The sequence below is a fragment of the Miscanthus floridulus genome, chromosome 11 (assembly GCF_019320115.1).
Source record: "Miscanthus floridulus cultivar M001 chromosome 11, ASM1932011v1, whole genome shotgun sequence".
Taxonomy (NCBI): Eukaryota; Viridiplantae; Streptophyta; class Magnoliopsida; order Poales; family Poaceae; genus Miscanthus; species Miscanthus floridulus.
In genome coordinates, this window is record NC_089590.1 from 2,565,810 (window position 1) to 2,587,395 (window position 21,586).

The 21,586-nt window shown below is 44.1% G+C and overlaps 1 protein-coding gene across 1 annotated transcript; it reads left to right on the plus strand.

Moving 5' to 3' along the window:
* The first annotated feature begins 11,851 nt into the window (after window positions 1–11,851).
* Window positions 11,852–12,325, plus strand: LOC136494012 (uncharacterized). The gene has a single exon (XM_066490151.1). The coding sequence runs from the start codon at window positions 11,852–11,854 to the stop codon at window positions 12,323–12,325; it is 474 nt and encodes a 157-aa protein (XP_066346248.1).
* Window positions 12,326–21,586: the final 9,261 nt, after the last annotated feature.

Here is a 21,586-nt window from a genome sequence, read left to right on the forward strand (position 1 = left end):
AACAGAACAATTTTTTTTTAGAGGCGGCTGGTGATAGAGCCGCTTCTACAGTGACGTGTTCGGGATCCACGAGATCAGCCGCCCCTACAAATAGAACAGCGGCGGCGGCTGGTGATACGAGCCGCCCCTACAAATGGGTAGGATTTGTACGGGCGGCTCACTCACCAGCCGTGTCCGGTGTTGCTATTTGTAGGGGCGGCTGGTGATTGAGCCGCCCCTACAAATGGAACAGTAGGGGTGGCTGGTAATACGAGCCGCCCCTGCAAATGCGTGGCTGCTGGACGAGCGCGGACCCAAAAAAATTATCTAATCCGGTGAACCGAAGAGGTCAGGTCCGCACTTATCCAAGCCCCATCCTCTCTCCTGCCCCGTCCTCTCTCCTCTCTCCTCTTCCTCTCCCTCCCCGCCGTCGTCGTCACCTCTCTTCCTCTCCTCTCCCTCCGCCATCGTCGCCTCTTCCTCTACCTCTGCTACAGTACACGGGTAGCGAATCTGGCTGAATCTGCAGCCCTCTTCCTCTCCCTCCACCGTCGTCGCCACCTCTCTTCCTCCTCGCCACTGCCACCGCGCCTCCCCCTCCTCCCAACCACGACGGCTCCACGGAGGCCATATCTGGTGAGGAGGCAGGCAATCTGGAGAGCGAGCGCTGGGCACGGCCCTCCACGGGAGAGATCTAGAGGGAGGGAGATGGGCGACGAGGTTGCGGCGGTGGGGATCCCGCACCAGATCTCCATTGTCGATGGCACCCTAGCGTCCACCCGCGTCCCAGCGAGTGGCCGGCAGATCCAGCGAGGCTGGTCCGTCCCGTGCCTCCATGGCGCCCACCACCATCCCCTCGGTGAGGTCAAGGAGCGCTCGGGGTCTGTTGAGGTTCCGTCTCTTTCTCTCCCTCGGTAATGGTGATTTCGTCCTACTTACTCTCTCCCTTGATTTCTCGATTTGATCCCTCACTGGAGCAGCAGTAGCAGCTAGTCGAGAGGTCGGCAGCGTGGTGCAGTAGCATTAGTTTCAATTTGCCAAACTATTGTCATGTTAAAACATTTCTGTTTTTACCTTTATTTTATCTGTATCATTTCACCACTTGAAACAAGTCCAGATCTACGCCACCTTGCCGCTGATGTGGTTTTGGCCGGCCAGATCAGCCATCGATTTTGGTCGCACGCCAGTCAATCAGCGGATGTGGTTTTGAATCTTATGGCCGGATCTACGCCGCCTTGCCGCTGCTTTGTTTGTTTTCCCCGCCGGCCGCCCAGATCCTCCTCGACTGACATCTCCTTTCTCCTTTTCCAGGCCACCTTCTGTACCAGCAACGCAAAGGATCGGAGGCTACTCCATCCAGGGCAGCAAGGTAACCTAGCTTCTTCTGTATCTTTGGATGGTACAAAGCACACTTATTGATGTTTTTGGATGGTACAAAACAGTTTTGTCTTGTGTCCTCTGAATTATCTGTTGAAACCTTTTTTATCGTTAACATCTCTGCTAGACCCCCATGTTGTCTAATTTTCTAATAAGTAAAATAACTTCCTTGGATAAATTTACTTTGATACCACATGAAAAAGGTATTGTATCATGATTGGGCATTTTTCTATAATTGCAACTTAATTCTTTTAAGAATTTTAGAAATGGATATCCATATTCTAGTCAGGATGGCAATGCTAAGAAAATCATTGAATATTTTTAGAAAACATCTTTTATCGAGTCATCATCAGATCTTATCTGTTAATCATTTGCTTTATCTTTTATTTTTGGTGGCAATATTCTTTGCTCTAACCTCTAAGTACTCTTTCCCCAACAAGCCAGACCTAAATGCATGAATACATATGAATGATGTGAGCTTTACTTTTGTTTGCTGGATGGCATAGAATGAACAGCCTCCTCCATTATGTGTTGCTGCTGTAGCTTAAATGATTTCTGCAGTCATCTTTACTCCTTATGTTATTTATAGGAAGAAACATGAGATAATTGTACTTTGGATGACAGTGTTGATATATGAGTCCTGAGCAATAAAATGGTTGAACAAATTGCTTCATTTTGTTATAAAAGTTAAGTAGGAATATGCATAGCCTTTTGTGATTCTTGCTTATGTCCAGGTCATATACTGGACGGTATACCGCAAAAAGCTTTCAGCTTTCAAGAGCTAATAGAGAAATGCTACAGCAAGCTGAATGCGATATTCAGGTCAATTCCATTTCCTTTTTTTCATTCTCCTTGAACCATTAGGTTTGTTTACGATCATCATGCAAGTTAATGGTATATGCAGTGGCTTATTATGTGTAATGAGTCATATTTTCTGATAGGATTTTGGTACATGTTTATTGAGTTAAAAAACTTAGTTAAGTGCCACCTGTTTGATTTTTCACAATATGTACAAGGAAGAATGGAAGATACTCTTTATTTTTTATTCTTCTTTATGAGCTGATATGTTGTGTAAATTGTTGAATGCTTGGACACTTGTATAACACCTGGTTGATTTTATTATGTTGCCACTACTTGGACGCTTGAGCTTGAACCTACGATTCTAGCAGCTGTGTTGCTTTGTTGGATGCCAAGTGCTATTTTCTGTATAACAAAAGGAAAACGCAGAACCAAACACCCCAGTCAGAATCAAATTAAGTCCAAATAATAGCTAATTCATCTTTTGTTGCACAGTCAGTGATGCTTTTCTCCTTTTCTTGGGGGGCTTATTATGGGTTGATTTGTATATGCACCTCAGTTTATGCTTTATGACTTGTGCTTGTACTTGTATTTATACCTGCAGTTTAGCAAAAATAGTATTTTACATCCTTCTAGCTGTAGTTATGATATAGGCTCTGGCAGCTATTCTGACAGTAAGTTCAATTATACTATATCTGAACTATTCATGTTGGTAATTCTTACTTTGTCAGGTATTTATGTTAGGGTGGTTAACAGGCAACCCACCCAAAAGTTTGGGGCCAATGGTAGAGACCATGGTCCACTAGTAAGTATTTTTTGTTCCGAAATTTGCTATTCTGTTTACTTTTTTGCTAAGGCAGTGGACATTTTTTTACATCATCTTCCTGCATTCATCAGCTACAGTTTTCTATTGTATACCTCCTTTTGACCTTGAACATTTCTATGTTCCCAGTTAACAGATTACCTTAAGGAGGGACCTAACAAGATTTCTCTATCGAGAAATGACTCTCGTACTTTCTGTTTGGGTATCAAAATTGCCAAGAGGAGATCTCTAGAACAAGTGTGATTTTTAGTATATAGTCCATTGTTAAGCACTACACTCTCAAGATTCAAGACACATATTTTACTGGGCAATGATATGTGAATCAGCCGTGCTTCATGTGTGCCTTTTAAGGAAGTGGATAGGCATCGGCAAACACTTTCAGATGGCTTTTATTGTTCTTAGTCATGTCTTAGACTTTTGATTATCTTCCAAGTGAATTCCATTCCATGCTTGTGTATTGTCATTGAGTTTCAGTACAATCGTAGAAGAAGATAAGTCATGATGGAGTTGTGCATGAAAAATATATGTTTTGGTCGAATTTGAATTGTAAATTTAAAAAAAAAAATTGGCAGAAAAATGATTTGTAGGAGCAGTCTGGGAACCGCCCCTATAAATACATGATTTATAGAGATGGTATGGTAGGGGCGGCTGGCCGAACCGCCCCTACAAATGCTTATTAGCCACCCCTAAAAACCATATCTGACGTAGTGAAGTCAGCCGTTCTGGTAACCAGCTCAACATTCAGCTAGAGAAGTCTACCCAGTCGTTCCCCATCAGCGCCTTCGCCCAGAGCGCACGATGCAGCTGAGGCAACCACCTATTGACCGCTTAAACCTAGGGCCTCTCCTATTTCTGAAAATGCTTAATTATATGGTACTTTATCAAATTTTTGTATCCCGCATATGCTGTATATTTTGGAATGAAGGATAATAATTTGATTCAGTCCAAAATGTTGTCTTCATGCTTCTTCAGTTTTGCTATGTTTATCTATAGACAGATAGGTACACATTGCAGGGAAATCATATCATCATTATTTTAGTCTTACCAGAGCATGGGCGGAATCCGCACGTCTCTGGTATAGAGTCACGTGATCACCGGTAGAGCCTCAGCATCCGATCTAACGTAAACTTGCTTGCACCGGCTATCCACCATGTGGTATCTAATATATAACCTAGAGCCACAATAGTTTGTTCTGCTCGAATGTATTTTCATCAGTTTCACTACCGGAAACTGGCACTTTGCCGAGTGACTGTGGCACTCGGCAAGGCTCCCGCACTCGGCAAAGGGCACTCGGTAAAGAATTAATCGACAAAGAAGCCTTTGCCGAGTGTTTTTTGTCGGGCACTCGGCAAAGCCTTTGCCGAGTGCCGGAAAAGCACTCGGCAAAGATTTACACTTGGCAAAATGAAAATACGAAAAAACCCAAAAATAATAGCAAATTTTTTTTTTCGGGGAAGACCGCCACCGCCTAGCGCCTGTCCGTCCAGCGCCACCGGCCATCGAAGTCGCTGCATTTTTTGCGCCAAATTCGCGGCTAACGCGGCCGGTGGGATTCGAACTCACGACCTCTCTCTTGCGTGTCTGCTGCTCTACCACTGCACTACACTGTCACTTGTGTCTAAATTCCATTATCTATCCTCATATATTATACTAAACCGAGAGTAAATTACTTGTTTGAGGCCCTAAACGAATTCAAATCAAAAAGTGGTCAACTATAAAGTTTCATAACTTTTCGAGATCTACAATTTTCATTTAGGAAGTTTTTTCATACGAGGTCGTTTGAAAAATTCGAATTTTAAATTTGAGAGATTCAAACGTAGTTTTGCATGATAAGATGATTTCAAATCAAAAAGTTGTCAACTACATAGTTTCATAACTTTTGGAGATCTACAATATTTGTTTAGGAAGTTTTTCCATCCGAAGTCTTTTGAAAAATTTAAATTTTAAAATTTTCAAATTCAAACGCCGTTTTTGCATGACAAGATGATTTCAAATCAAAATGTTGCCAACTACAAAATTTCATAACTTCTCAGGATCTACAAAGTTTGTTTTGGTCATTTGTTCATCTGACATAGTGGTAGTAACATTATTCACAAATCTTATATATTCCTCTTCTACTTTCATGAAACTAATATGAGACATGAGAGATGTAGATTTTATGAACAACGTTATTGTCGTTTTGTCAAATGAAGAAATGATCAAAATAAACTTTGTAGATCTTGAGAAGTTATGCAACTTTGTAGTTGAAAAGTTTTTCATTTGAATTCATTTCGGGCCTCAAAAATTGCTTTGAAAAAATAATTTGCCGAGGGCCAAAAAAATGCACACGGTAAAATACCTCTTTGCCGAGTGCCAAAAAAAGGCACTCGGCAAAGACGCATTTTGCCGAGTGCCAAAAAAATGGCACTCGGCAAAATGACTCTTTGCCGAGTGCCAAAAAAAGGCACTTGGCAAAGACGTATTTTGCCGAGTGCCAAAAAATGGCACTCGGCAAAGACGCATTTTGCCGAGTGCCGAAAAATGGCACTCGGCAAAATACATCTTTGCCGAGTGCAAAAAAAAACACTCGGCAAAGCCATCTTTGCCGAGTGCCGAAAAAAACACTCGGCAAAGCCGTCTTTGCCGAGTGCCCGATAAAATACATTCGGCAAAGCTTTCGGCACTCGGCAAAGTGTCGGTTTCCGGTAGTGTTTGTTTGGAAGGTAACAATGCATATAAGAGGATCGATCCAGAAGTAGAGGCAAACTTGTTTGTTAAGGGGGAATTCCCGTCGAGGAATTAATCCCTGCAGAGATTCCCCATCCCCGCATAAACTTCTCACAAAATCAACAATATCACCAACTTAATCAAAATCCCGCCAAATATACAAACATGAGAAGGGCTTCTGAACCCAAACCTAAGCTAAAAACAGTGAGCGAAGCTACCAAAACATGACTATCTTTGGCTGAGAAGTCCAAGCCCTACAAAAGAAAGCCTAAAAACATGACATGTGTGTCCCTTTAGTGCATTAAAAACATTCGATGCTTTTTGCCTATTTTTATGCAGTGTGATAGGGGATTCTTGTGGGTGATAAAGATTTTAGGGAGCAATGTTTGTGTTTGCTCATAAATCAATCGTCCCTGATAGTAAAGAGTGGCAGGTTTCTTCAACCTTTATTGCTCTGCCGTATGATCAGGGCCCGACAAAACAAATCCTCTCTGGTGCCCCATACAGGTTAATACCGCATGTCAAAGCACGGGACAGATTCTGATTCCTAAAAAAATATTGGAATAGAGTGTTTTCATGACTACTACAAAAATGATTTTGCGAAGCAGGGCCCCATGATTTTCCCAGACATGCAAAAAGTCTAGGCGTCTCCTAAAATATGCAGTGATTTTGGGAGGCGGACTGACCATATTTTTGGAGGCGCTAAAAAAACGACCGCCTCGGTAAATCCATTACCGGAGGCGGGCCTCTTAAGTGATCCGTCTCTAAAAATAGAGGCCATTTTCAGAAGCGGACCTCCTAAAAGGCCCACATAAGAAGAAAAAAAAGTTGAGTCCCAAGAGGCTCGATAGATGTGTTCGAGTATAAACAGGTGAACTTAGGGTTTCTCATTCACTCAACTCTCTCACCAGCCTCCTCTCCCTCTGAAAATCGTGGCGCCCCTCATCCCTCTCCTCGCGGCCCGATAGGGTTGCTCCTCGGCCCTTCCTCCGAAATTCCCTCCTCCTGAACCTCCCTCTCCTCCCTCTCCCTCCTCCCTCCATCTCCTCACGGCGAATCCCGGTGGTGGATCCGGCGGCGGGTGCCTCTCGCACCCTGGCGATGGGGGTGGCCGCGCGCCCCGGTGTCGGGTGTCCGTGTGTCCCAGTGGTGGCACCCCTATGACAGATCTGACCCTTCTCCATCTCCTCGCGATGACTGTCGGTGGCGGATCCAGCGGCGGGGTTCCACGCGCAATGGCGCGTGGGGGCTTCAATTCGTGGCGGCTAGGCATCGGATCCGGTGGCGGGAGCTCAGATCCGGTGAGCGGGTGCTAAGATCTGGCGGCAGGTGCCCGGATCTGGCGGCGGGTGCTCAGATGCAGCGAGCGGCGCTGGCGACGCGTTGATCCTACGAGCGGCAGTGGCGGCGGCCCACGGATGGGCTCGTCGGGCGGGTGGATGGGCTCTGTGGGCTCGTCCACATGTTTTCCTTTTTTTGTATTTTCTGATTGATTAACGCAGATGGGCATTGTGTCTACCTTCGTAAATCTGCTTTAACACAGATAGGCATTGTGCATGCCTCCGAAACCAGTTTTGCCCGTCTTGGAAACGATTCCTGTAGTAGTGTAAGGCCTACCACTCTCTTCTGTGCTAGCACAAGTTCAGTAGGGTGTTCAAACATGGTACAGGTCCGAATCAAAAACACATTTGAACATATGATACGATCATTGGTAAATCTATAAGCCACTCATATCTATATGCGATTTAGAATAACATGCATTCAGGCACAACATAGAGTACAATTTGAAGATGTATTAGAACAGATGACACGAATATATCGCATAAATTTTTGAGTTGTGTAAGTCGCCTAGTTGACGTTGCAGCAATTTGGACATCATTTATTTGCAACGCATGTTCATATGTGCTAGTAACAACATAAAGACCAAATTTAAGAATTTGATGTTCAAGAATTATGTTAGCACACTATATAAATATTTGTCATGTCTTGCTAAACTTGAATGAGCATGGTCGTCGCTGAAAATTCCACGGGCATGAAATTCATAACTTTTAGTGAATTTGGATAAACACTAATGTCCCATAAACATCAATATTCTCGAATCTGGTACGCAAGATCTCTACTGCTGTGCTCTTAGGGCACTCCCAATGGAGTATTAATAGTAGTTTCTATCCCTATTAAATAACTTGCCAGCTAAGCAAAATGCTGATATGCATGGTAGGCTAATTAATGAGTAAAGAGAGGAAAACATTCAGGAAGCGAAACCACGTCTACGCTCGACCCGAGATAGCAAGAAACGACGATTTCACTGATGGGAAGAAACCAGCGGTTTCCAGGTGGGGCCCGCGATGGGTCGTCGCCGCGGATGAGACCGTGCGTTCCTGCCTGCGCTCGCAGGCCGGCCCTCACGCTCGTCAGCCCGCACCGCTGCGCTCGCTTCCGGTCGCCCGTGCCGCCACTCTCACCGGCCGGCTGTCGCGCTCGCTTGCCGGTCGCCGCACTCGCTCGCCCGCCCTGGCTGCGCTCGCCTTCCGTTCGTCGCCTTCCACTCATGCTACGCTCCACATTGTTGTCCAGCTGAGGCTGGGCTCCATGACGACGACGGGAACGAGCACACGGTCCTCCATGGCCACGTGGGGGCCGGCCAAGGCTCCTCCGCCCTCGTCGTGCGCGCAGGCCGTAGTCGCCGCTGCCCAGGCCGCTCGCCGTCGGCCTTGGAGGCGCTCGATGGCTACTCTTCGGCCGAGGCTGGGCTCCACGACGTTGATGGGCGCAAGCACGTGACCCTGCATGTCGAGGTGGAGGCCGGCCGAGGCTCCTCCGTGCTCGTGTCCGTGCAGGCTGAGCACGAGCTCGCACCTTGTGCTAGGAGGAAGATGATGCGACTTAGGAGAGAGAAACAAAAAAAAAGAGGCAATATTTATTAGGGAAAGAAACCTCCATTATGTGCAATAGTTTCTATAGATGATTTATCGTTGATGTGGAACTATGGATAGCGTGCGTAGTTTCAACCATTGGGATTGTCCTTACAAAGTATTCACTACTGGATGGGTGTTTGCCGAGTGCAATAATGTTTGTTGAGAGCATTATATCGGGCACTCTGCAAAGAAGATCTTTGCCGATTGCTTTACGAAAAAACGTTCGGTAAAATAATTGCACTAAACAAAAAAAAGGCAAAAAACACTCGGCAAAGTTTGGCACTTGGTACCAGAAAAAAAAACACTCTGCAAAAGCTAGGCACTCAGCAAAGAACCACCACGTGGACAACCATTAGTCCGTGTGCCGTCCCTTAGTGCGTTTGCCGAGTGTCCGTCAGTGGAAACACTCAGCAAACAAATACACTCGGCAAAGAAATATGCTTGCCGAGTGTATTTGTTTAGCACTCGGCAAAGAAACAAGTTTTTTTCTCTTCTGACCTTGAAACTTTTTTCTACCCTCCACATATAACGTGTGGTACTCCATGTTAAGATTTGGTATATTTTTGGACCTATTTGCTATATTTAATTAATTTATTGTATTTTAAGGAATTTTTTGGTATAAGTCAAATTTGAACTGCAAGTGATTCAAATAATAGAATAAAATCAGTAGAAAAATGATATTCATGTTATTAAGTCCGTGAGGCCTTACCCGGGAAATGCAAGGAAACACGACCACGGACGTGTGGCCGAATGGTTTTTAAATTCTAAAAAAAGCAAAACCAAATATGAAAATCATGAGATTTCTCATGACGTGATGATATCATACGTGGAGGCTATTGTAAAAAAATTGAGAAGGTTTGGTACAATTTGTCACGTATGATATTTACAAACCAAAGCATCTCAGAAGAAAAATCGTAGCGTTGAGAAGGATTCGGTAAGATTTGGAGTCAAAGTGATGGTCGAATTGGGGTTTGGCTTTAAAACTTTTTGTATAGGCAATAGAGAACATAGATTGTTTCATGTGAAATTTTGGTAAGTTTTTGGATCCGTTTGATAATTTTAATTTATTATGTGCAATTATAGAATTTTAATTGATATAAATTAAATTTGAGCTGTAACTGCAAAAAATAATGGAATAATATTCCTAGAAAAATCAAATATATATTGTTGAGTCAATTTGACAAAGTTTTTTCAAAGTACATTGGAACAAATTGAGAAAAACACGTCCCGGAAAGGAAGGAAAACGAAAAAATAGGTTTGCCGAGCGCCCATTATCAGGCACTCCCCCCATGCGCCTCCCCCCTCGCCGCCCTACCCCCGGTGACCTGCCCTGCGGCCGCCGGCCCCCTGCCCCAGCCCAGCCCTGGCCCGGCTAGTACTCCCACTCTCTCCCAGATTTGAGAATGAAGCACGAGTTCCAGCCCCGCGATACGCCCATGGCCAGACTTTACACTGTTCTAGATGAACGCACTCCAGGTTATTTTTGTTTTATTCATTATTCATTGATTTTTACATACTTTTGCATTGCATTGTAACATTGGGATGAAATATTGTAGGCTCAGCTGGAAAAAGAAACGATGCGTCGGGAGGAGCTAGAGGCGAAGATGGAGGCAGGGCGGCAGAGGATGGAGGCAGAGCGATAGAGGATGGAGACAGAGCGGCTGCAGATGTTTGAATATGTGAGGGGTGCTTACGCTGCAATCGGTCAACCTCCTCCACCGATGCTAGCCTCTCCTCCTTAACCTGCTCCAAATACTGTTTTAGGGACTGTGAGTCACTTCACAACCTTATAATCACCATTTCTAATTTATGCAGAATTAATCTTACAAAGATGCCCAGACACTAGAAACTAGAAACTAAAAATAAACTAGAAACTAGAAATAAACTAGAAACTAAAATGATTTATATTTTACAAACTAGAAATAAACTAGAAACTAGAATGATTTATCACTTTTTCTTTGTGCAGAATCAATCCGTGGCATCGAATGAGCCTCATGACCAAGTGTGGTCACAATGGACACCATGACCTCCTTAGTGACTACTTGTGATTTTATTTGCATTTTCATTTGTGGATTAGTAGTGACTACTCAGTGGACACCATTACACTCAGTGAATTTTATTTGCATTTATGGTTGTGAATGAACCTAGTTGTGATTCTGATGTTTATTTGCATTTATGTGTTGTCGATATATCTATATGAACTGTCTGTGATGTTTATTGTGAACTATGTGTGATGCTTGTAATGTTTATTTGAGTGGGGTACGTTATACGTGACCGAACCATAAAAACTGAAAATACATGGTCGCTTTGCCGAGTGTTACACTCGGCAAAGAGGCCTTTTGCCGAGTACCAAGGGAAAAACACTCGGCAAAGAGGACACGTGGTCAAAATCTATACATTCCGGGCCAGTCTTTGCTGAGTGTTCGGGATTTGACACTCAGCAAGGCAGCCATGTTTGCCAAGTATCCACGATTTGACAATCGGTAAATCAGCCATGTTTGCCGAGTGTCAGTGCCTGGACACTCGGCAAACCAGGGCATATTTGCCGAGTGTTAGGGCTTGGGCACTCGGCAAACATGGCTGCTTTGCCGAGTGTCAAATCCCGGACACTCAACAAACACGCCGTGACCGTCTCTACGCCGTCATGTTACTTTTTTTTTGCCGAGCGTCGGTTTCAGCTCTCAGCAAAGTATTTGCCGAGTGCCTGATAAAAAACACTCGGCACAGAGACGTTTGCCGACACTGTAGATGTCATGTGCTGTTTGCCAAGTGTTACACTCGGCAAATCCTTTGCTGAGTGTTTTGGCACACGGCAAAGCTACTGTTTCCGGTAGTGATTTCTCTATCTTTTCAATGGATGTTTCAATGGAAAAGTTAATTCAAAAAATCAATGCTAATTAATTATTCATTAATTGGGTTGGTCGGGCTACACTATTAGTATAAAAATGTAAACGAAATGTCTGCATTCATTTTTCACTTCAATTTGATTTTTATTTAATTGGATTCCTTGGTCCATGCATGCAGAAATTAATTGAAAACAGAATATTTGTATTAATTTCATTTTAATTTCTTGATCGTTTTATTGGCTGCCTGTAATGCTAAAATAAATGTAATTAACACCTGATTCTAACGGTGTCGGATGGTGGGACTATATAAATTGGAGGGAGACGCAGTTGCCTAGTCGATAGATTACACTTGTGCTTATATTACCAAATCCACAAGGTAAGACACAAAAAAAAAAAACATAGCAGTCATGTGCCACCGCCAGGAGCTTGTCCTCGTCGCCATTGTCCTTATGGCTGCTTCCATCCTGCAAGCCGTCTCCGCCACAGCAACCACCTCAGCCAACTTGACCGGGGACGATGCGGCCAAAACAGCCTATGATGTCCTTGAGCAGAACAACTTGCCAAGGGGACTTCTACCACTCGGTGTGAAGTATTACGTGCTCCACCCTGGTGGCGGTTTTGAGGTGACGCTTCCTGGCGAGTGCAATTTCTTTGTCACTATCGCCGGAAAGCAATTCAAGTTTCGGTACGGGAGCAGCGTCAGCGGGATCATCACATCTGGGTCCATTAGCCGTGTATCTGGCGTGAGGATTCAGGTGGAGTTCGCATGGCTCGGGTTGAACCAAGTCAGCCGTTCTGATAACCAGCTCAACATTCAGCTAGAGAAGTCTACCCAGTCGTTCCCCATCAGCGCCTTCGCCCAGAGCGCACGATGCAGCTGAGACTTCGACCTCTGGATTTCTGATAATGCTTAACTATATAGAGTCTCATTTACGCAAAAAGAAAATGATATTCTCAAATTTAGTATGCCGCATATACTGAGAATTTTTTGGAATGAATAATAATTTGATTCAGTCCTAAATGCTATCTTCATCCTTCTTCAATTTTGACATGTTTAGATATGATTTCCGAGCCATCTGCCTTGCCATTCAGATATCCTAGGCTGAGGCTACTTAACACAAACTTGCTTGCTGGCTAGGAGCGAACCATGCACTGGCAATCCAGCGCATGGTATCTAATATATAACCTACTGGCTACAGCGCATTTGATCTGATCTGCTAATTGGCTCGGTTGTATTTTCATCAGTTTATTTTGGGGGTTGCAATATACTAAGAGAAAAGATTCAGAACCATTCCATTGCCGCCACAACATCCGTAGGGATGGTAGAACACAAAGTTTGTATTCTAGCCGACATGCATTGCTCCATGTCACTGATGTGCGTGGTGGACTCACTTGCCGTCTCATCCATTTGTCCACGGATTGCGATCAGGCACACCACCAAATCGTCCCCTAGGATGTTATAATTTAAATCAAATTTCCAACCTTTAAAACTCTAATTATCAAATCAGCTGAGGAAAAAAAGTGGTTAACGAATATAAATTCGTTAAACAGCCATGAATTTCAAAAAATTCTTTCAAATAGTATTTTCTCCAACTCTAGAGAAGTCCACTCAGTCTTCCCATCAGCGGTTTCGCAGAGCCCAGAATTTTGTTGAGGCAAGTTTGGGTGGACCACAAGAACAAAACGGCAGCCTCCTCTTGATTCTAGTATCCTTAGCAGAGCATGAGCATTAGAGGTGTAAATGGTATGTTCCACGATGCGCTCGTGACGTGATCATTTACATCATCATCATAAGCATCGTCGGCAATTTAATTTCAATTTGAAAAAACTTGCATATGCACTAAAGTGCATTTTCCTGGCTTTTTCATGTTCCTGCGAACCATCTATTGTATTCCTGGACGGTTCACGAGAGCAAGGCAATAGACATAGCAATTTACAAAAACCCAACTACCGGAAACTGGCACTTTGCCGAGTGCCGGAGGCTTTGCCGAGTGTATATTATCGGACACTCGACAAAGACAGTCTTTGCCGAGTGTGAAATAAAATACACTCGGCAAAAAAAACACTTGACAAAATGCGTCTTTGCCGAGTGCCTTTTTTCTGGCACTCGGCAAAGATGTATTTTGCGAGTGCTATTTTTCGGCACACGGCAAAATGCGGTCTTTGCCGAGTGCTATTTTTTGGCACACGGCAAAATGCGTCTTTGCTGAGTGCCTTTTTTCTGGCACTCGCCAAAGATGTATTTTGCCGAGTGCCTTTGTTTTGGCACTCGGCAAAGAGGCATTTTGCCTTGTGCATTTTTTTGGGCCCTCGACAAATCAGTTTTTCAAAGCAATTTATGAGGCCCTAAATGAATTCAAATGAAAATCTTTTCAACTATAAAGTTGTATAACTTCTCAAGATTTACAAAGTTTATTTTGGTCATTTCTTCATTTGACAAAGCGACAATAACGTTTTTCATAAAATCTACATCTCTCATCTCTCATATTAGTTTCATGAAAGTAGAAGAGAGATATATAAGATTTGTGAACAATGTTACTACCACTATGTCGAATAAACAAATGACCAAAATAAACTTTGTAGATCTTGAGAAGTTATGAAATTTTGTAGTTGGCAACATTTTGATTTGAAATCATCTTGTCATGCAAAAACGATGTTTGAATTTGAAAATTTTAAAATTTGAATTTTTCAAAAGACCTCGGATGGAAAAACTTCCTAAATAAAAATTGTAGATCTCCAAAAGTTATGAAACTATGTAGTTGACAACTTTTTGTTTTGAAATCATCTTATCATGCAAAACTACGTTTGAATCTCTCAAATTTGAAATTCAAATTTTTCAAACGACCTCGGGTGGAAAAACTTCCTAAATGAAAATTGTAGATCTCGAAAAGTTATGAAACTTTATAGTTGACCACTTTTTGATTTGAATTCATTTATGGCCTCAAACAAGCAATTTACTCTCGGTTTAGTATAATATATGAGGATAGATAACGAAATCTAGATACAAGTGATAGTGTAGTGCAGTGGTAGAGCAACAGACACGTAAGGGAGAGGTCGTGAGTTCGAATCCCGCCGGCCGCGTTAGCCGCGAATTTAGCACAAAAAATGCAGCGACTTTGATGGAGACAGGCGGGCGCTGGCCGGTGGCGGCCTCCCCCAGAAAAAAATTTTGCTATTATTTTTGGGTTTTTTGCATTTTCATTTTGCCGAGTGTAAATATTTGCCGAGTGCTTTTTCGGCACTCGGCAAAGGCTTTGCCGAGTGCCCGACATGCGGCACTCGGCAAAGAAGCCTTTGCCGTGAAGGGATATACCGACAGCTCTTTGCCGAGTGCAATTGCACTCGGCAAAGCACGTGTCTGCTGTTGTGAATGTCCCCGCGGACAGTTCGGTGCACACCTGGACTGTCCGACAGATCACTTCATGCACAACAGTGAGCTGTCCTCACCTGGGCACAATGCATATAAGAGGATCGATCCAGAAGTATTGGCAAACTTGTTTGTGAAGGGGGAATTCCCGTCGAGGAATTAATCCCTGCAGAGATTCCCCATCCCCGCATAAACTTCTCACAAAATCAACAATATCAGCAACTTAATCAGAATCCCGCCAAATATACAAACATGAGAAGGGCTTCTGAACCCAAACCTAAGCTAAAAACAGTGAGCGAAGCTACCAAAACATGACTACCTTTGGCTGAGAAGTCCAAGCCCTACAAAAGAAAGCCTAAAAACATGACATATGTGTCCCTTTAGTGCGTTAAAAACATTCGATGCTATTTGCCTATTTTTATGTAGTGTGATAGAGGATTCTTGTGGGTGATAAAGATTTTAGGGAGCAATGTTTGTGTTTGCTCATAAATCATTCGTCCCTGATAGTAAAGAGTGGCAGGTTTCTTCAACCTTTATTGCTCTGCCGTATGATCAGGGCCCGACGAAACAAATCCTCTCTGGTGCCCCATACAGGTTAATACCGCATGTCAAAGCACGGGACAGATTCTGATTCCTAAAAAAAGTATTGGAATACAGTGTTTTCATCACTACTACAAAAATGATTTTGCGATGCAGGGCCCTATGATTTTCCCAGGCGCGCAAAAAGTCTAGGCGTCTCCTAAAATATGCAGCGATTTTGGGAGCACTACTAGAGAACAGACTTTAGAACGATGTCCTAATTTGGCATTAGTCTTGGCATTTTTTTGCCCCCGGGACTAAAGGTTCCTTTAGTCCTGGTTGGTAATACCAACCGGGACTAAAGGTTCCTGCCCAACGGTCGTCCGTGGGGCAGGGATCTTTAGTCCCGGCTGGTATTACCAACCGGGACTAAAGCTTTTAGTCCCGGTTTGGATGATGCCCCGGAAATAAAGATTAATCTTTAGTCCCGATTTGGCCCCTTAACCTGGATGGTTCACGAGAGCAAGGCAATAGACATAGCAATTTTCAAAAACCCAATGTCCCCGCGGACAGTTCGGTGCACACCTGGACTGTCCGACGGATCACTTCATGCACAACAGTGAGCTGTCCTCACCTGGGCACAATGCATATAAGAGGATCGATCCAGAAGTAGAGGCAAACTTGTTTGTGAAGGGGGAATTCCGGTCGAGGAATTAATCCCTGCAGAGATTCCCCATCCCCGCATAAACTTCTCACAAAATCAACAATATCAGCAACTTAATCAGAATCCCGCCAAATATACAAACATGAGAAGGGCTTCTGAACCCAAACCTAAGCTAAAAACAGTGAGCGAAGCTACCAAAACATGACTACCTTTGGCTGAGAAGTCCAAGCCCTACAAAAGAAAGCCTAAAAACATGACATATGTGTCCCTTTAGTGCGTTAAAAACATTCGATGCTATTTGCCTATTTTTATGTAGTGTGATAGGGGATTCTTGTGGGTGATAAAATTTTAGGGAGCAATGTTTTTGTTTGCTCATAAATCAATCGTCCCTGATAGTAAAGAGTGGCAGGTTTCTTCGACCTTTATTGCTCTGCCGTATGATCAGGGCCCGACAAAACAAATCCTCTCTGGTGCCCCATACAGGTTAATACCGCATGTCAAAGCACTGGACAGATTCTGATTCCTAAAAAAATAATGGAATAGAGTGTTTTCATCACTACTACAAAAATGATTTTGCGAGGCAGGGCCCTATGATTTTCCCAGGCACGCAAAAAGTCTAGGTGTCTCCTAAAATATGCAGCGATTTTGGGAGGCGGACAGACTATATTTTTGGAGGCGCTAAAAAAACGACCGCCTCGGTAAATCCATTACCGGAGGCGGGCCTCTTAAGTGATCCGTCTCTAAAAATAAAGGCCATTTTCAGAAGCAGACCTCCTAAAAGGCCCACATAAGAAAAAAAAAGCTGAGTCCCAAGAGGCCTGATAGATGTGTTCTAGTATAAACAGGTGAACTTAGCGTTTCTTATTCACTCATCTCTCTCACCGGCCTCCATTCCATATGAAAATCACGGCGCCCCTCATCCCTCACCTCGCGGCCCGATAGAGTTGCTCCTCGGCCCTTCCTCTGAAATTCCCTCCTCCCGAACCTCCCTCTTCTCCATCTCCCTCCTCCCTCCTTCATCTCCTCACGGCGATTCCTGGTGGCAGATCCGGCGGCGGGTGCCTCTCGCACCCTGGCGACGGGGGTGGCCGCGCGCCCCGGTGTCGGGTGTCCGTGTGTCCTAGTGGCGGCAGCCCTATCCAGCAGCGGGGGTGGCTCGTGCGCCCCGGCGGCGGAGTTCCACGCGCAATGGCGGCGGGGGCCTCAATTCGCGGCAACTAGGCATTGGATCCGGTGGCGGGAGCTCAGATCCGGTGAGCGGGTGCTGAGATCTGGCGACAGGTGCCCGGATCTGGCGGCGGGTGCTCAGATGCAGCGAGCGGCTCTGGCGACGCGTAGATCCTACGAGCGGCAGTGGCAGCGGCCCACGGATAAATTTTTGAGTTGTGTAAGTCCCCTAGTTGACGTTGCAGCAATTTGGACATCATTTATTTGCAACGCATGTTCATATGTGCTAGTAACAACATACAGACCAAATTTAAGAATTTGATGTTGAAGAATTATGTTAGCACACTATATAAATATTTGTCATGTCTTGCTAAACTTGAATGAGCATGGTTGTCGCTGAAAATTCCACGGGCATGAAATTCATAACTTTTAATGAATTTGGATAAACACTAATGTCCCCTAAACATCAATATTCTCGCATCTGGTACGCAAGATCTCTACTGCTGCACTCTTAGGGCACTTTCAATGCAGTATTAATAGTAGTTTCTATCCCTATTAAATAACTTGCCAGCTAAGCAAAATGCTGATATGCATGGTAGGCTAATTAATGAGAAAAGAGAGGAAAAATTGAGGAAACGGTTTCTCAACAGCGAAACCACGTCTACGCTCGACCAGAGATAGCAAGAAACGACGATTTCACCCATGGGAAGAAACCAACAATTTCTAGGTGGGGCCCGCGATGGGACATCGCTGCCCGGTGCGCCCTCCCGTCGGCGGCCTGCCCCACGGCCGCTAGCCCCCTACCCCGGCCAGTACTCCCACTCTCTCCTAGATTCGAGCACGAAACACGAGTTCCAGCCTGGCGATACGCCCATGGCCGGACTCTACACTGTTCCAGATGAACGCACTCCAGGTTATTTCTGTTTTATTCATCGTTCATCGATTCTTACATACTTTTGAATTGCATTGTAACATTGAGATGAAATATTGTAGGCTCAGCTGGAACAAGAAACGAGGCACCGGGAGGAGCAAGAGGTGAAGATGGAGGCAGAGCGGCAGAGGATGGAGGCAGAGCGACAGAGGATGGAGGCAGAGCGGCTGCAGATGTTTGAATATATGAGGGGTGTTTACGCTGCAATCGGTCAACCTCCGCCACCGATGCCAGTCCCTCCTCCTCAACCTGCTCCAAATACAGTTTCAGGGACTGTGAGTCACTTCACAACCTTATAATCACCGTTTCTAGTTTATGCAGAATTAATCTTACAAAGATGCCCAGACACTAGAAACTAGAAATAAAACAGAAACTAGAAATAAATTAGAAACTAGATGTTTGTATGCTTCTTCTTGTTGTTGTAAAAGATGGAGTACAGGAACTCTTGAATATATGGTTCGTTAAGGTTCAAGGTAGGTTTCCGTGAAGAGGTGGATAAATTTATTGAAGCCACAGAGAAGCATGCAACGACGTTGATAGAGAATAAGGATACAATTATTTATCCCTGTAAAGATTGCAAGAACCATATGGCATGGACAGATGTGACTATCATCATATCACATTTGATTATGCGAGGATTTGTCAGGACTACACAGTGTGGATTCATCATGGTGAAACAGTTATTGTTAACGACAAGGATGAGGAGGAATACGACGATGAAACCCTAGAATCCCTATCCCAATATTCAGCAGAGCTTGATACACGAATGGATCCTGAGTTTGGCAATGAACAAGGTGGTGATGCTGGTGGTTGGGATGGTAACGATCAAGGTGGTGTCAATAATGATGGCGGAGCACATGTCGGGGATGAAGATGATTAGGAGAACATGATTCGAGCCCTTGGACCAGAGATTTTACTAAAGAGCCTGAAATGTCTAGAAAATTTGGAAAGGGTGACAAAAGCATCGAAGGAGACGATGCAAAGCAGAGAAGAATTTCTGCCTTGGTAATGTGGTACCTGCCAGTGTCCGACCACTTGAGACGTATCTTCCTAAACCCTAAAGAAGCCGCAATCATGACATGGTGGGATGATGAGCGTAAGGTGAATGATGATAAGATTGCACAACCGACTGATTGTAGTCAGTGGCAAAGGATCGATGAGAAGCACAAAGAATTCAGCGATGACCCACGGAATGTATGGTTTGGCTTGAGCACCGATGGAATGAATCCCTTCAATGAGAGGATGAGTGAACATGGCACTTGGCCAGTGATCTTGACCATGTACAATATCCCAATGTGGTTGTGTTAGAAGAGAAAGTACCTTCTTCTCACTATTATTATTTGTAGCCCTAAACAGCCAAGCATTGATATAGACATGTTCCTCGAGCCTTTGATGCAAGAAATGAAGCGGCTATAGAGGCATGGGGAGCCAATGTACGATGCATTTCGAAAGGAGGACTTCATATGTAGAGCAATAATATTTGTTACTACCAACGATTACCCCACGTTGTTTGGTTTGTTTGGACAGATCAAAGGGAAGACATGATTCTTAGTTTGCTTGGATGGTACTACATGGGTGTTCCTGGATGCATCCAAGAAGATAGTTTATCTAAGGAACTGGCGCTTCTTAAAGACAAGTCAGAAGTACCACAGCAAATTGTTCTTTAGATTTTATGACAACACCCCAGAGATTGAACCCCCTACAGAGAGACGTCGTAACAGAGAACACGTGTACAGAATGGTGAAAAATATACGCGTCGTCTATAGAAAGAAGAATCCGAATGGGACGAACAGAGATAGAAGCACACCTCCTTTTGAAGGCATACCTTTCAAGAAACAATCGATCTTCTATCAGTATCTACCTTATTGGCCTGACTTGGAGGTCCCCCATGCCATTAATGCTATGCACGTGCAGAAGAATGTCTTTGAGAGTCTCATTGCAACATTGATGGACACAGGCAAGTCAAAGGATGGTCTAAAATCACGGAAAGACATGATGCAGTTAAACATGATGCCATAGCTTCACCCGGTACCTGAGGCTAATGGAAAATACACTCTGCCCGTGGTGTGCTTCAACCTAACACCAGAAGAGAAGAGAGCTATATGTACTTTCCTGAGGGGGATCAATGTCCCGACTGGGTTTTCAGCAAATGTGAAGAAGCTAGTGTCGATGAAGGACTTGTCAATAACACACTGCAAGGCTCACGATTGTCATATGATGCTAACAGTGTTTCTACCTATTGCATTCAGGGCTATAAAGCTAGAGTTCTTGAAAATGACCATCACCCGTATGTGCTACTTCTTTTCGAAGATCTCACATAAGACGATTGGCAAGAAAGAGTTGAGTGACCTACATGAATTTGGGGTGGAGACATAAAACCAACTAGAGATGTGTTTACCTTCTGCTTTTTTATATAATGCCACATCTCATGATTCACATGGTTCATCAGATACTGGCGTTGGGCCCTTGCTACTTGCATGAAATGTGGCCCTACGAGCGGTTCATGTTGGTTCTAAGCCAATACGTGCGTAATTGAGCATACCCAGAGGGCTCCATGATAGAGGGTTACAGTACTGAAGAAGTCGCTGAGTGCAGTCAAGAGTACCTAAAAGTACAGAAAGGGATTCGTAAACCCAATTCTCATCACAAGGGTAGGCTAGCTATGAAGGGCACCAGTGGTAGAAAAGTGTTCATCGACCATGATTACAAAGAAGTGAGTCGGGCGTATTACAGTGTCTTGTAGAGTACACAACTTATGCAACCGTACATTGATGAACACTTGGCTATCATTATGGCGGAGAGAAATGGTCTTTCAGATGATTGGGTCATGAAATAGCACAAGCAATGACTAACTACATGGTTGAAGGACCAAAACATACTGCCTGGAGAAACCATAGACTCTATTACCATTAGTAGGTTGGTGGCGGGGCCATCAAGATAAGTGACATCTTGGAAAGCTTATGATATCAATGGGTACACGTACTATACCCATGCAAAGGATAGTAAATATGTGAACCAGAACAACAGTGTTCAAATAGAAGCTCTCGATGGAGTGGGACGAAAGATCCAATACTTTGGCATCATTGAAGAGATATGGGAACTTAACTATAGAAGGGATATAACGGTGGCCCTGTTTCGATGTCGTTGGATCAAACAACACCAACTTAACGAGATCGGATTGAGAGTCCTAGACCTCGAGAATCTAGTCTACCAAGATGACCCTTGGGTGCTCGCTTCACGTGTCGCATAAGTTTTCTATATGCCTGACCCACAAAGTAACCTCCCCTCGAAGAAGAAGACAAAGCACGTGGTTACCTCCGAGAAACATCACATTATCGGAGTTGATGGCGTGGATGATGTTCAAGCTTACAATAACTACGATGAGATGCCGCTATTCATAGACTTTCCTAAGAAGATCAGTGTTGTGGAAAAGAACCTGCCCAAAGACATATTGCCATAGGAACGAAAAGGTGTCAAGGGAAAAGTCGTTATGA

Excerpts from the sequence above, each read along its gene's own strand:
- LOC136494012 (XM_066490151.1), top strand. The coding sequence starts at position 11,852 with ATGTGCCACCGCCAGGAGCTTGTCCTCGTCGCCATTGTCCTTATGGCT.